Source organism: Austrofundulus limnaeus, unplaced genomic scaffold (assembly GCF_001266775.1).
Source record: "Austrofundulus limnaeus strain Quisiro unplaced genomic scaffold, Austrofundulus_limnaeus-1.0 Scaffold23, whole genome shotgun sequence".
Taxonomy (NCBI): Eukaryota; Metazoa; Chordata; class Actinopteri; order Cyprinodontiformes; family Rivulidae; genus Austrofundulus; species Austrofundulus limnaeus.
In genome coordinates, this window is record NW_013952425.1 from 312,720 (window position 1) to 327,589 (window position 14,870).

The 14,870-nt window shown below is 39.5% G+C and overlaps 1 protein-coding gene across 24 annotated transcripts in view; it reads right to left on the reverse strand.

Annotated features, from left to right (window-relative positions):
• The window catches only part of LOC106514838 (latrophilin-3), a 341,417-nt gene that overhangs the window by 4,787 nt on the left and 321,760 nt on the right, over positions 1-14,870 (reverse strand). For 7 of the 24 annotated variants that reach the window (XM_014004292.1, XM_014004290.1, XM_014004293.1 and 4 more), the window contains 5 exons: positions 11,732-11,900; positions 11,483-11,608; positions 10,028-10,124; positions 3,583-3,708; positions 1,278-1,295 (listed from right to left, as the gene is read on the reverse strand). In XM_014004292.1, coding sequence (XP_013859746.1) covers positions 1,278-1,295; positions 3,583-3,708; positions 10,028-10,124; positions 11,483-11,608; positions 11,732-11,900 — 536 coding nt within the window. Of the gene's footprint in view, positions 1-1,243; positions 1,296-3,582; positions 3,709-10,027; positions 10,125-11,482; positions 11,609-11,731; positions 11,901-14,870 lie in introns of all 24 variants that reach the window. The other 17 variants (XM_014004305.1, XM_014004297.1, XM_014004311.1 and 14 more) reach the window with 5 other exon arrangements.

The window sequence follows — 14,870 nt, forward strand, 5'->3', positions numbered from 1 at the left end:
CAGACTAGTCGTTAGCTCCTTACTACAGTCTAGAGCTGGCTCAGACTAGTCRTTAGCTCCTTACTWCAGTCTAGAGCTGGCTCAGACTAGTCGTTAGCTCCTTACTACAGTCTAGAGCTGGCACAGACTAGTCATTAGCTCCTTACTACAGTCTAGAGCTGGCTCAGATTAGTCATTAGATTCCCAATCTGGTCCTATCTCTGCTCAGACTAGCCATTAGCCCATCAGTCTGGTCTAAACTTTGCTCAAACTAGCCGTTAGCCCATCAATCCAGCCTTAAACATGCTTAAACCAGCCATTAGCATGACAATCTTGTCAGAATTATACTTTATTTGTCCAAAYTGAAGTTGTTCAAAGAGCTRTTTACAACAAGTAAGATAGTTATTGTTCGTAACTTTTTCACTGAACCCAATTTTTCAAAATCCAAAAATTTGCTTTACGGCTTCTTTTGTCAGCACATACTTACCCTTAAATAAAAACAAATCTCAATTCTTTATTTTAAAGCTGACTTATTTATGGTGAGGTTGAAACACTGATTTGCATAACACAAACAACCACAGCACAAAAGCACAAAGCTTACAAGCAAAACACACAGAAAAAAAAATCCATGCAATTCTCTGTTCAGATGTACCCGACCATATTGTCCCAGTTGWGCGTTAAGGTTTCAGCCACTTTAATATTGAATCAGCTCAAATTTYTCAGATTCAATCACACTGACAGGATAGAGACTTTCTGTTCTCTCTGTTGCTCTACCATGTAGCTTTCACATTTCATTACATTAACCATGCCATCAACATCAAAAGAAAAAAAAAATCAAAAATCTGATTCAAACTAACTCCGACAAGGCCATACAGCTTGTTAAAAGTGTCAAGCTTTCAGTCTGGCCTCTTGAAAACTTGACAAGAAACATGTCTGACCTTTTGGAAAGTGGAACGGCAGGATCAAAGTGAATTGCAAAAGAGTAATAATAAACTTTATTTAAAAAATCTGACACTCTMATAGGGTTACAAATCTATTTATACTGATGTGACTTAAAATATTGAGGTCAATATGAGTGTAAACTGTAGCTTGACATCAAGGCCGTTGACTGTAAGAACTATTAAATGACTTTAATCTTTTTTAAGATAAGAAGAAGAATGGTAGCTGATTCTGTAATGGTTTGGGGGCCAAATTGATCAACGTTGTTTTTCTTATCGCTTTGTCAGCATCGAGGTGAAGAGAAAGTAAAGCCAAAGTGAATTACATTTGATAAGCAATGTTTAGTTTGACTCCCATACTTGTCTCTCTGTAGGGCTCTTTATGGGACAGCATGAGGAGAAGGAAAGAAGAGAACACAATAAGCAAAACAGGTAAAAAATAGTAAAAGTGCACAAACAGTAATGCTGACGACTCATCGGGAAAAGGCTTCACCAGGCAGAAACGTCTCTCAACAAATACATATAAAAGATGTTTTGTCTGCCGAATCCTCGGGGGTAAAAACGTGGCAAAGGTCCTTGAGCGTCAAAACGTATCAATAAATCTTTTGTAGCATTAGCATTTTCATTCCTCCAGATATTTCTTTTCCATCTGCGACGGGGTTGGTGAATTATAGCCCTCCATCAGAAGCTCCGATGCAAGTGCTTGTGTTGCATACATAAATTATCCACTGATCAAAGCTCACTGCGAGTTTTTATCTCAGTTTTACACGACTTTCCCAGTTTTACAGACTTACAAAAGTTATGGCAATTTCTATATTCACTGCTGAGAGGCTGGAATAAAATAATAACAGCTATGCAGGGTTGAAAAAGGAAGCGTTGCATTTGTAAGAGTCAGACAAAAAGTGCTTGTAGAGATGATGTAATAAATGTTTTTCATTTTTATTGATTGATTTGAAACATTCTTGTTCCTGTGTGGGAGAATTATACAACTTCAATGGATTTTAAAAACAAGAATCAGAATGTAAAGCAAAGAAAACCGTACAAACTGTCAAGCACTAGGGAGCCATTTTTTTTTGCAATGGTACTGCTGTGTTTGGTAGACTAATGAAGGGTTACCTCTAAATCTTTCACCTACATCTCAAATTAAATGCTGCATGATTGAAATTTGGACACAAACAATCTCACATAGCAAAATTTGTTTGGCTCAGTTCTGGCCCACTCAGTGGACTAAACATTAACAATCAGCCCTAAAAACACAACGTGTTTTTAGTGGCCCAAATGTGGTTTACCTGAGGTGGTACATACACGGGCCAGCAGCACATAAACCAAACTACAACTGGGCCAGTTGTGGCTTTGACAGATGTGGGCAATATTGGTGAAACTACAACCTGGCCAGTTTTGGCATTGACATACAGTATTTGGGCCAAATAAAACAAACTACAGCCAAGTAAGCTGTGACATTGACATTGGGCCACATGAACCAAATCATAAGTGGGCCAGTTGTGTAATTGTCAGATGTGGGCCATATAAGTGAAACTACAACCTGGTCAGTTGTGGCTTTGACAGATTTGGGTCACATAAACCAAATCACATGAGGCCAGTTGTGGCACTGACAGATGTGGGCCATATAAGTGAAACTACAACCTGGTCAGTTGTGGCTTTGACAGATTTGGGCMAAATAAACCAAACTACAGCCAAGTAAGTTGTGACATTGACAGATTTGGGTCACATAAACCAAATCACATGAGGCCAGTTGTGGCACTGACAGATGTGGGCCATATAAGTGATACTACCACCTGGCCAGTTGTGACAATGACAGATTTGGGCCACAAAAAAACCCCACAGTGGTGCCAGTTGTGGCATGCCATATAGATATCATTTTAGACTTGTGTGGATTAGAAAAAAATGCTTAGTGAAGTCAAATGTGTGCTCCAAATTCTTGTTTTTAAAAGTCTTTGAAGTTTGTTGTACATTCTACCAAAAATAAAAAAAATAGTTTTTAAATAAATATTAAAACATGGGAAAGTAATAACATTTATGACTGTGCAAATAATCGTTGTTCGTTTTGCTCATTTCTGACCGCGACTGTAAATTTAAAATACGACAGAACCCTGGTCCTCCTGCTGTTTCAATAGGTTTGTAACACGATTACAGTTTCTGAAATGAAAAAAAAAAAAGACAGCAGACATGGCAACACAAGCTTCACTGACAACATTAGAGCACATTTAAAATAAATGACTGGTGATGTATCTGGCTCTCTGCGGGGCACCCCATCTCCACTTCAAAGGCTTTCCTCATTTTCCATTTTGTCTTAGCCAAACAAGAGGGAGCGAGGAAAACTTATGTAACCAGATGACATCATTTAACCAAAAGCCAAGATACACCACCAACAAATAAAAAAGTAACAGCAAAAAAAAAAAAAACCAATAATAAACAAACAAACAAAACCTGTAGGATTTTTGTGATTTAGCTTCATACATTAATACATTTAGAGCAGTGTTTTGTTGTTTTTAATTTTGGGTAAAAAAATTACATTTATTTATCCAGGTTAGGAACCGGGACAACTTAAGAAAATAATAAAACTAAAAAAAAAAAACAAAAAAACAAAACAAAACAAAACACTGCTCTGGCCATAATGTTAGGGAATGAAAAGAAGCCAGCACACCTTGAGTGTTGTACATGCCCAGAGGGTTGTTATAAACTGCCGACTCCCCAAGCAATGTGTTATAAGGATTGTTAGTGCCATGAGGACGGAGGAGTGCATTAGGTATAAGATGGTTAGCCATGGCCCCTGCAGCAGCCAAAGTAAGACAGAAAGAGACAGAAAGAGATAGACATGTTGAGATAAATACATAAAGAGAAAACATACATATTTGCAGATGCAACTGAGCAATGACAGCCGTTAACATCCAAATGATCATTATTATGGAAGAGCAGTGGCTAATGGGTTCGATGAAAATTGTGTTCATTGTATGGCTTATGCTAACCATCGAGGCTGAGTTTACTTAAACTATTTAATAAAAAGTGTGAACACAATAGACCATTTTGTAGTTTTCTGTGCAATTGGCATTGTGGGTAAGGGTCGGCGTTTATTTGGTAAGAACAGACTTGGATCTCTATTAAATTTGACAGACGCGACTGCATTTTTTTAAAAATTATTTGATGTGGGTTTTTTTTGTGAATTCTCACACTAGCTGAGGTAAAATGTTGTAGTCAATTCATGGAAGGTTTTTATTTGTAAGCAGGCATTTAGCTATAGGGATATCAGAGCATTGTAACAACGCACTGCTTGGTTTTCATTGCCTAAAAGTGTATTTTTTTACACTATGCAAATTTCGTAAACTTCATGAGCGGCATGAGGGTGACCGCAGTTATTTTATGAAGCCAGGGAAAGATGGACACAGAATAAATTGTGATGGCTTGGATAGAGGAGGCAGGTAGTGATGTTTCATCTTCAGTAGCTGCTGTTTTGCTTTCACAATTTTTGCTCCTGGTCCGTCCGTAACTTTACGTAAATTTCGTAAACTCCGTAAACAGCATGAGGGTGACCGCAGTTATTTTCTGAAGCCAGAGGAAGACATATACAGAATAAATTTTACTGGCTTGGATGGAGGAGGTGGGTAGTGATGTTTCAGCTTCAGTAGCTGTTGTGCTGTTTTTACAATCTTTGCTCCTGGTCCATCCGTAACTTTACTATATATTGTAAACTTCGCAAACAGCATGAGAGTGACCACAGTTATTTTATGAAGCCAGGGAAAGATGGACACAGAATAAATTGTGATGGCTTGGATAATAGAGGTGGGTGGTGATGTTTCAGCTTCAGTAGCTGTTGTGTTGTTTTTACAATCTTTGTTCCTGGTCCATCCGTAACTTTACGTAAATTTTGTAAACTTCGTAAGCAGCATGACGGTGACCGCAGTTATTTTATGAAGCCAGAKGAAGACACATAGAGAATAAATTTTACTGGCATGGATAGAGGAGGTGGGCAGCGATGTTACAGCTTCTGTAGCTGTGGTGTTGTTCTCAAAATGTCCCATCCAGGTCCATCTGTAAATTAATTTCATAAAATTCTGCAAATCTTCATGTGCGGCATTGGGGTGACCAGAGTTATTTTTACAAAGCCAAAGGAAGTTTTTTTAATAATAGTAGCTGCATTTCTGTTTACATTGTGTGATACATTTTAAATGCAGGAACATTTCACAACTTTTCAYAAAGTTAATATGAAACCAGGCTGATCCTAGACAATAATTATTCATGACATGAAGTAAGATGCTGCTGTTTTAGGTCCTCTTACATCTAACAGCAGGTAAAATGTGTTGTGACAGACTTGTCTTCTACACATTTAGATGTATTTGTCTCTAACTGTATGTTCAAAATAAACCCTGTGGGTTTATCCTCATCAACAAAAAGCTTTGTAGGCAAAGCGACAGCGCCGGTCAGCTGCACCACGATTATTTTTATTGCTTCTGGCACTGCCAATCTCCGCAGCTGAAATGGTGTGATACTTCCTTTTCTCCACAGAGCAAAGATCAGCGTCTGCTCATTCTCTTTGCACTGTTGCTGGAATAACCTTTGAATGAAGCCATGTCCTCTCTTTAGTCAAGCCRGTCATTACTTTCGCTTCAGCCTCCCCTCCTCCCCACGTCGCACAAACAGAACAAAGGGGCTCATCTTCTATTTATGCAAGGCCCGCTCGGATCCAGGATCTCTCGCCGGCGGGCTCTCGCCCCGGATGACTCATCGGTTTCCCGCGCACACACCAGAAGCCAAAACCTTCACAGTCTGAGCCTGCTGATTAGCCGCGGATTTGAGAGGCTACAGGCTTTAAAACATGAATGAAAGATGTTTGTTTTTCTTTGCAGATGATAAATATAATTTGTTTCCAAGCGCTCTAACGCATTAAGCAGAAGTCGGGTGAAAATATTTGTGAGCTGCGTTCATTTCCTGTTGACAACATTCCTCCCCCATCAACATGGTATGACGTTATTATTCTCACACAGCAGCCGTGTGCTGTTCGTGCTAAAAACAGTAAACATCTTTTATCTGAGGTGCAAAAAGTAGACAGCAGTAAAATCCTCTGTCAGAGAGCGCCRAAACTGTCACCTTCAAAAGTCACTTTAGTACACTTCTTGAAAGGCTTTTAATTGCAAGAATTTGTTTTTATTTTTGTTGACGCTCCTCAATGCGCTCCAGCTCCAGTTTGGTCTCACTTTTTAGTCATTTTATTTGTTGTTTCTTTGAGTTTAGAATTAATTAGACACATTATTTTTTTTCAAACGTAATGTTTTGATTGTCAAAGGAAAAAATAATAATAAACCGTAGTAATTTGTTGCTGCTGTTTGCTTTAAATACAGTGCATTTAATCAACAACCAGCGCCGTATTTTCTTGAATTCTTCCAATGACCGGATCCCATAACACCTATTGTGTTTGTGCTAAAATGGACCAGGTTCACACCTGCATAAAAAAATGAAAAAAATAAAATAAAATAAAATATAAATAAATAAATAAAACAAAATACACTGATTGTGCAGATATGATCCTGAATGCTTGAATAAATTGGAAATGCAACAACATAAGGACGACTGCGCTTTTCAAGAAGCATCAGCTGCTCATCCTCTCATATTCCAAGTGGTGGATGGGGTGGGGGGTGACGTAAAGGACAAATCAGCAAGAAATATTTTKCTCCTCAGCACCTCATTCCTTAAAAACCACACAAGAAAAAGCCAAGAATGGGAGCACTTCCATTTGCATCTGGTCCTGGAAGCTTGTGATGGCGGAGCTCCTTTCAGTGTTTTCTAYGAGACTTTCTCTGTTAAGTAGTCAGGAGGTATAAAATGTGCATGAATAATTTCTATCACTGCCTTCTGCCTTTATGGAACATCCATGTAAGGTTTTTCCTCAACTCCTGACCTCCAGCCCCCCCCCATCCCTCATGTCACCGCTCTCGTCTCAGCTGATAAAAGCAGCGTCTGTTGGTGGTGCTGAGCTGTGCGCCTAATTACAGAGATCATGACACTTCCTCGCTGTGTCGAACATTAATCCATCATTGTAACTATGCATTAGCGTCTTCGCAAAGCAGGGCGCCCGGAGTGAATTTAGAGCGCGAGTCGAGTGGATGCTGGAGCTCTCAATCAGGAGATGTGACGACTGCAGGAGGGGAACCATGCCAGCGAGCACGGCAAGCCGGGCGTCTGTTTTCTGTACAAGTGGAGAAGGCGCAAACACATTCCACTAAAACACTCTTTTTTAAAAAGAAAAAGCAAAAGAAATACTTTTGTCTCGTTACCCAATTTTTTTCAAGGGTTTTTTTGGCATGTTGTATGGCACGATATTTACAATATTTACTGCCTGACCATAAAAAAGTAAAAAAGTACTGCTTTTTAACCCTCCGTGATCAAGAGTGAGCAGCTGCTACTTCCTTTAACAACCACCTGCTGAGTTCTAGATATGATTTGCTAAATTTAGTCCCGTTAAAGATAATAAAAACCCAACACAAGTCTGTACAGCATGTAAAAATGCCACAGATGTTATTTTTGGAGTGACTAGAAAAAGCTCAAAGCAATGTAGAAATGTCCACAAACATATTTGATCCTCTCTTTAAACCTTTGTGTTGTTGTTAGAACATCAATCTTATCGTCTTTKTTCTTGGTTACTAAAGGGGCACAATTGTAGTTAACGTATTTATACGTTTACTTTTTATTAGCATGATTGTTTTCACAACTTGTCCAAGACACATCAAAGAGACTTTGAGTTTTATCCAATCCTTATCTTAGCTTAATGCTAAAGTTTATTTGATGTTTGCAACTAGGTTTAGACATCTGCAAGGTTTTAACTCTCAGATCAGTTTTAGTCTAGATCTCAATTCAGCCCAGATAAGGGTCATGTTTGTGTTTTAAGATTCATTTTGTGGGTCAAAAACAACTATCTTACTACCTTTCTGAAATAATTAAATATTGGTCTTCACCCAAAAAACCTAAACTCTTAAGGAGGTAGATTCAAATATTCTAAATTTGGCAGTAACGGCCCCACGCTTGATAATTTCTTCACACGGGATGACTAAGAAACCAGCCATGACACGGAGGGTATTTACAGGACCTTGGCAAAGTTCTCAGGCTTGGATGAAAAACACTGTTGGCTTACGATTGTTTGGAGCAGCAGAGGTCTTCAACCCTGTTGCCCATGACCGACTGCCCTGCATCTCTGCTTCAACACACCTGACTGAAATGAATGAGTGATTGACACTATTTGAATCAGGTGTGCCAAAGCAAAGAAACAGCTAAGCCATGCAAGACAGTGGGTCACAAAGAATAGGGGTTAGAGCATTCATGAACGTTTGGTTGTGGTGGTTTATCACCTTGGAAGCAGCGTATTGGAGTCCTGGGTAGACTGTGGTGAAAGCGTACCAATGGSATGGAGTCCTCATGCAATGCTATGGCTTAAGTCTTGGTTATATTTGCGCAGGGCTCAGCTGAAGCAGTATAGGTGTTCATATTTCACGCTTATGTTTGTGTAGTAGTCTCCAAAAGGGCATGTGGCAGTGCAATTTATAACTCGTGAAATGCTGTAAAAAGGAGAACAAACGCTTGATGGACAAAGCATTTGAATGGAGCGCGGCCACCACAGCCCATGTGGAGTTACAAAAATTTGGAGGCCCACGACCGGGTGCCACAACACCTCATAGGGCAGGACCGGCATGACTGCATCACTGTTGGTGCGAACCCTCATGCCGTATTCAGTGCGCCACCTATAAACCTAGCTTTTGCCATCAAACATTTGAAGCAGGCCTGGTCACGCTGACCTCAGGCCTCGGCTATCACCGTGGTACCCGTGGTGGTAGCATTGTGCTAACATGGGATAATCTTCTAGTGCGTAGCTGCTTCCTGATACATTCTGATGGAATCGTTCCAGGGCTGGTGGATGGAGCATGTTGAGGGATCTCACTGAAGTGGAAAGTCTAATTACAGAGCAACAAAGCCTGTTTTGTGCTGTGACGTCATACATTAAGAAGAGTATAGCCTGGTATTGGGTTAAACAGCAGTTAGCCTTGAAAGAAACTACTTAGCTATGGTGGATTGAAAAAATAACTTGAGTTCAGCGAGGAATAAAAACGATGAGACGACGGAGAAATAAAGTAACATCTTCTGGTGAGTTCAGGTTTAAACTGGCGCTGATGGAATGATGCAGCCATCATGTCTCGTGTTGAAGCCGGTGAAGGAAGTGACACGGTCGGAGTTCAAGACTACACACGACCCCAACCGCCCCCCACGAATAAGGAGAAATGAAGGAAATCAAAAAGGTCGGCTGACTTTTTCCTTCCTTGATGGCACAGGCATATTCAAAGATGACAATGCCAGGTTTCATCAGGCTCAAACTGCTCAGAGCGGTTCAGGAAGCATGAGTTTATTTTCACACATGGATTGGCAACCAACGAGACCAGACCTTCACCCCGTCAAGGATCATCAGGATGTGAAGAGGAAGACGTTTCACTTACGTCTTGTACTCGTGTCATCAATTCAATAGCAAATTAAAACAACCAGAGATGGAAACAAATATTGTGATAGGTGCAGAAATAAAAGTACCTGGTATTGTGTGCTGTAATAAATGTGACCTGTTTTTTAATTAGGTAGAAAGTTAAAAAAGTTCCTCAGAATACCAGATGTAGTCTCATATTTTCTGCATGAACTGCCAAATTCAAACCGTTTTCTGTTTTTGAACTTTGCTCATGTTCTCTTTCATCCAAAAAAAAGGCAAAATTTTAATGATGGAAACTCTCCAAAATTTGAAATTGCTTTTAAAGTTTGGTAAAAAAATAAAAACCTAATTTTGCCAAAAAGTATAGAAAGGTGAACTGTTGCCAAAACGACCTGTGAGAATTGTGATTTGCCGTGACTCAAAAAGATTTAGAAAAAGTTTTTTGTTTGAAAGCTTGATGTATTAAATTATACGACACTTTGAACCGCGTGTCACATTAAAAGCAACGGCAATTACTGTGTCAATTAAAAGAAAAGCAGACTCTGAATGTTCCCGCCACACGTCAGAGAGTCTGAGGTGCAGGGTGTGTGCGCAACAAGGAGCCGGTAAAGACGGTGTTTCCCTCAGGACCCAGTACCTCTGTTGAGTGACGCCGAGCTGTTGATGTCTCCGGTCATGAAGGAGGACTCAGACTGTTTTCTGACTGTGTCGTTCCACATTCGGCGGATGCGGCTCTGCGAAGACAAACAACATGTCAGAACACATCAGAACGCTCACGCTGAGTGATGTCGCTGATGCAAAATAAAGTCTGCACAAGGAGGACCAMTGACAATAAAATAAAAGTAGACTTCAGCTGAAGTTTATTCATTTTAGAGGAGGATTCTCAAAGTGAAAGGTCTAAAGGAGGCGACGATGTTTTTGAGGCCCTGTCACACTATAACATTTTAGACAACTTATGCCAACATGAATTTGAACCACTGTTGTGAAGACATGCTGAAGTGGGAGTGTCAGAAATAGTAGAAGGTTCTGATTTAAAGGTGTTTAGACTATGATGCAAAGTCCACTTAATTTTTGATACAAACAGTGTTTTCTTAACAACTGGTATTGAAGTGTCGAACTATATGCTTGGAAAACACATAAAACACCCTTTAAATGCCCCAAAATGTTTCTGAATCATGAAACATGTCAGGTTTGGGGATGAATAGCTTCCAATTATAGATGAGCTGTGGTAGTAGGTGAAGTCAATAATGAAGTCATCAGTCAGGCTCCTCTGAATCAGAGTGTTGAGTTGGAAAAGCTCCATTTGAGAGGGTTCATCCTGGTTAATTATGACTGAGTCCCACGGGCCGCTGCACAAGCTCAGGATCTGGAGATCTACCCTCAGAGCAGAATCTTTTTTAAATTTTTTTTTAATCCTGGACCAGACCTTGGTAGAGATTTCCACGTTTGTCCAGATTAATGCATAAAAGGTTGGTGATACTGAGGAACAAAGGTTTCTGTAAGTTTCTTCAATCTTTGTCCCATTTTAACATTATTGTTATCTGTTGTTYTGGTTTTTGCAGCTTCACTGTTTTTTTCTGCTCCCTCATGGGATCTCTGTCTACACGAGATTTACAAGACCCTCCTTCTAGAAATCTTCCTGATCAATGGAGGTCAGCTGCAGCCTTTTAATTAAATGAAGCTTGTAATTTTTCTAYGCGTTATGGCTCCTCTCTGAGCACTATTTATAAAGCAGCGCTGGGATGAAAAATCACACTCTTGATGTTCAATTACGGCATACTGCTTCGATTCATACTGTTCTACATGTTCACGTGGGAGGAATCCATCAACGATTTACGTTACGAGCAGACTTTGGGTCTGAGCTGCTGAGGTTTGAGAAATTTCTCCCAGAAGCTGGAGGCAGTTTTTTTAAGTTGGAGTCTGTGAACCGATGTGCAACCCCAAGACCTTTTCTTGCTGATTCATGAGACGGACACTACAGACAAACAAACATGAGCAAAACCATTTTATGCCCTTTTGCCGTCAGCAGAAGATGATGAAAGATATAAAGGATTACGTACATGTAAAAGCAAAAAAAACTAATGGTTTCAACCTGTGACCCTGAAGAATAACGTCCTGGAGCCCGAGAGACGGTGCCTTTCACCGAGCCGATGGAGCTGTCCACACTTTTCCCACTGCAGCAGTGGGTGCGTAGACACTTCCCGTACTCCTTACGCACCTACAGGAAGTAAGAACCGTATGGCACGTTAACATCTCATCAGACTTCTGATWTATTTAGACTTTTATCATCAYGTTTTCCAGTAAAATCCCSCAAATTTAATGCATTAGACAAACAATTCACCTTCTTCTGCAGCACACAGTGGAAGATGAAGATGAACATCCCCTGCAGGGAGTTGAAGATGGTGAAGAGGTACGCCATGACCACCGTACTCTCGTTGACGTACATCAGACCAAAGGCCCAGGTCAATCCGAGGAGGCACAGTAAGGCAATGGCCCCAATCACCCATGACCTGAAAGACAAACAACATATTTGTATGATGGAACATAACATTAGATCATTTTAAACCTATACACAGTTGAATGAATCTGCTGGTTTAGTTTCTTTCTCAGCCAAACAACAATGATGTTAGTACATGAATGTATGTGCTGAGCCACTTAAATAAAGTGTGTATTMAAGCTGCACGATGTATTGTTTGTGCATTGTCAACGCAATGTATGCWGTAGTCAAACTGCAGGTCCTGGGATGTAGGAGGCAAATTAAATAAACGTGTTATCTAAGGACTAAACCACTAAACCGTGTTATGGGTTAATTGCTTCCGCCRGCAGAAGTGGTCGGCTTTGAGTCAAAAAATAAAAACCTTTAATTTTGTTGTGAAACGTCTGGGACAATAATGGCAATGCTTTTTAGAGGACCGCTGTCAGTGAATTCTTGAGCTGTGGAGGACAACGATAAGGATCTTGATGAAAACCAAGTGGAAAAGAGGTAAAAATGGTTTAGCAGTAATGTAATATTTAGCGTGACGGAAACAGAAACTTTGATAGACACAGAAGCAACACCTTAGGTTTGTTCATTGGTAAAATGAAATTCACATTTGCAGATGATAAAAGGAAACGTACTCAGGTTCTAGCACAATAAAAGCAAGGAATAAAAGATAAGAATAACTCAGACATTGACAAAAACATACTTGTAYAATATGCACAAAAAGAGGTATGATTGGTGAAGGTTTATCATCAACAAGATGGCAGTGTGGCAGCGTACATTGAAGTATTATTTAAGTCATCTGTTGAAAATTCCCTTTTATTTACATCACAGGGTTAGAAAAAAATCCCARCATCAGGTTTTTCCAATAACACGCAACCCTAGTGTATACTGATAAGGCTGAGGCTCCATATAAGTCATTAAGTAGACTCTAAGTAGGGYTCTGTTTTGGGACCTTTGTTGTTCCTGTTTTATATGATACCTCTGTTCGATCATGTCATCTTTTGAGGATATTTCCTATCATTGTTATGCTGATGATATTCAGTTTTACATCTTGTTTTCTCCACATGAAGTAACAAAAGTGTGTCTTTTACTACRTTGTTTGGATTCAATAAAGAGCTGGATGTCTGAGAGTTTTCTTCAGTCCAATGAAGAAAAAACAGGTTACTATAATTGCACCAGATAAAATAATTCCAGCGATAAAGCAGATCCTTGGGCCTATTGGCAGTCTGGCAAAATCTTCAGTAAGAAACCTTGGCGTGATTTTTGATTCTGGTCTTACACTGGATCATCATGTTAAAACTTTGGTTTGTTCCTGTTTCTACCATCTACGAAATATAGCAAAGCTCAGCCCCATTGTATCTCGTTCAGAAATGGAAATTTTACTTCAAGTTTTTGCTTCATCTCATTTAGATTATTGTAATGCATTGTATACATGCCTAACTAAAATCTCTCTTGACCGGTTACAGTCTGTGCAGAATGCAGCTGCCAGGCTCCTGACTAGCTCTTCTAAGTTTTGTCATGTGACTCCACTGTTAATGCAACTTAATTGGCTCCCAGTTCATTATCGCCTGAAATTCAAGATTTTGGTTTTGACTTGGCGAGCTCTGCATGGTCAGACACCACACTACATTTCAGAGATGTAGTGTGGTGTCTGCATGGTCAGACACCACACTACATCTCTGAAATTTTACAAATTTTCACTCCTGTCAGGGCTCTGAGGTTTTGTGATAAAGACATGCTGATTTTTCCTCAGACAAAGCTAAAGACTAAAGGAGACAGAGCTTTTTTGTCTGTGGCTCCAAGGCTTTGGAACTCTCTTCCTTTGAATTTAAGATCARCAGGCTCTGTGGACTCTTTTAAAGCTCAATTAAAAACTTACCTTTTTAAATCTGCATTTGTTTAATTTGCTCTGTCTATTTTTTATTTTATTTTATTTTTGTTTGTGTTTCTTGAAGCACTTTGTGATCCCTATCTTGAAATGTGCTATATAAATAAAGTTTTACTTGCTTGCTTGCTTACTTACTTACTTTTGGGATGACTAGACCAATAGTATTAGACTCTGGCCCTTAGGAACTAATGCAACTATCTTTTACATTGGTATGTACCAGGGATRGGCAATCCTGGTCCTGGAGGCAAATATCCTACATAATTTATTGGTTTCTATGCTTYAACACACTTGAATGCAATGACTGAGTGATTACCAAGCTTTTGCAGAGCTTGAAAAGGGAATTAATCTCTGAATTAKGTGTGTTAGAAGTAAGGATGCCCATCCCTGATATGTAACCTAGTGTCATGATCCCTGTGTTTTTTGATGTTTATGGTTCCTTGTGTTAGTTTTATTGTTGGATTATTTCTTTTGTTTTGCTCATCCATGTCCCTTATGCTATTTCTTGTTCCTCCCTCACCAGTTCTGCATCGCCTTAGCTCATGCTGGATTTCAAACTCTCCATTTCCCTGTGCTCTTCAGCTTTTGTGTTTTGTGAATTTTTGCCGCTAYGTTGGCTAATGTTTTGTTTTAAGGCTCACAAGACTGATGTTTTGGTCACATGTGTGAAGGTGTGAATTARAGTGAAACTGACTGGGTATCAGACTCAGTACTGCACTTGTAAGCTTTGGAAAACTAGAATCTGAGACGTCCTCCTCTRTTTAACGTTGTTTTTTTCTAGTTTGATGTAAACAGCTTCCATTAATCACCYTCTCATAACAAAATAGGGACATTTTTGTCTTCCTCCCCATGTTAACCATCAAATTATAACAGTCTAAGGATGTTCAAGTTATAGATTTGCTATATTTTCTATASAAGAGAATCAGAGTGTACGTCATGTTGGACTCTTCTTGCCAAAGGCTTTTAGATAAGGGTCTTACTGAGGGATTTAACYGAGATAAACGTCCTTGATAATACACAGAGTCTTGATAATGAAGAGTTCTCTCTTTGTATGAGTGCACTGTGTAGACAAGTGGCAGTTTTTTTCCTATCTTTTACCTCTTTTGGCATTTA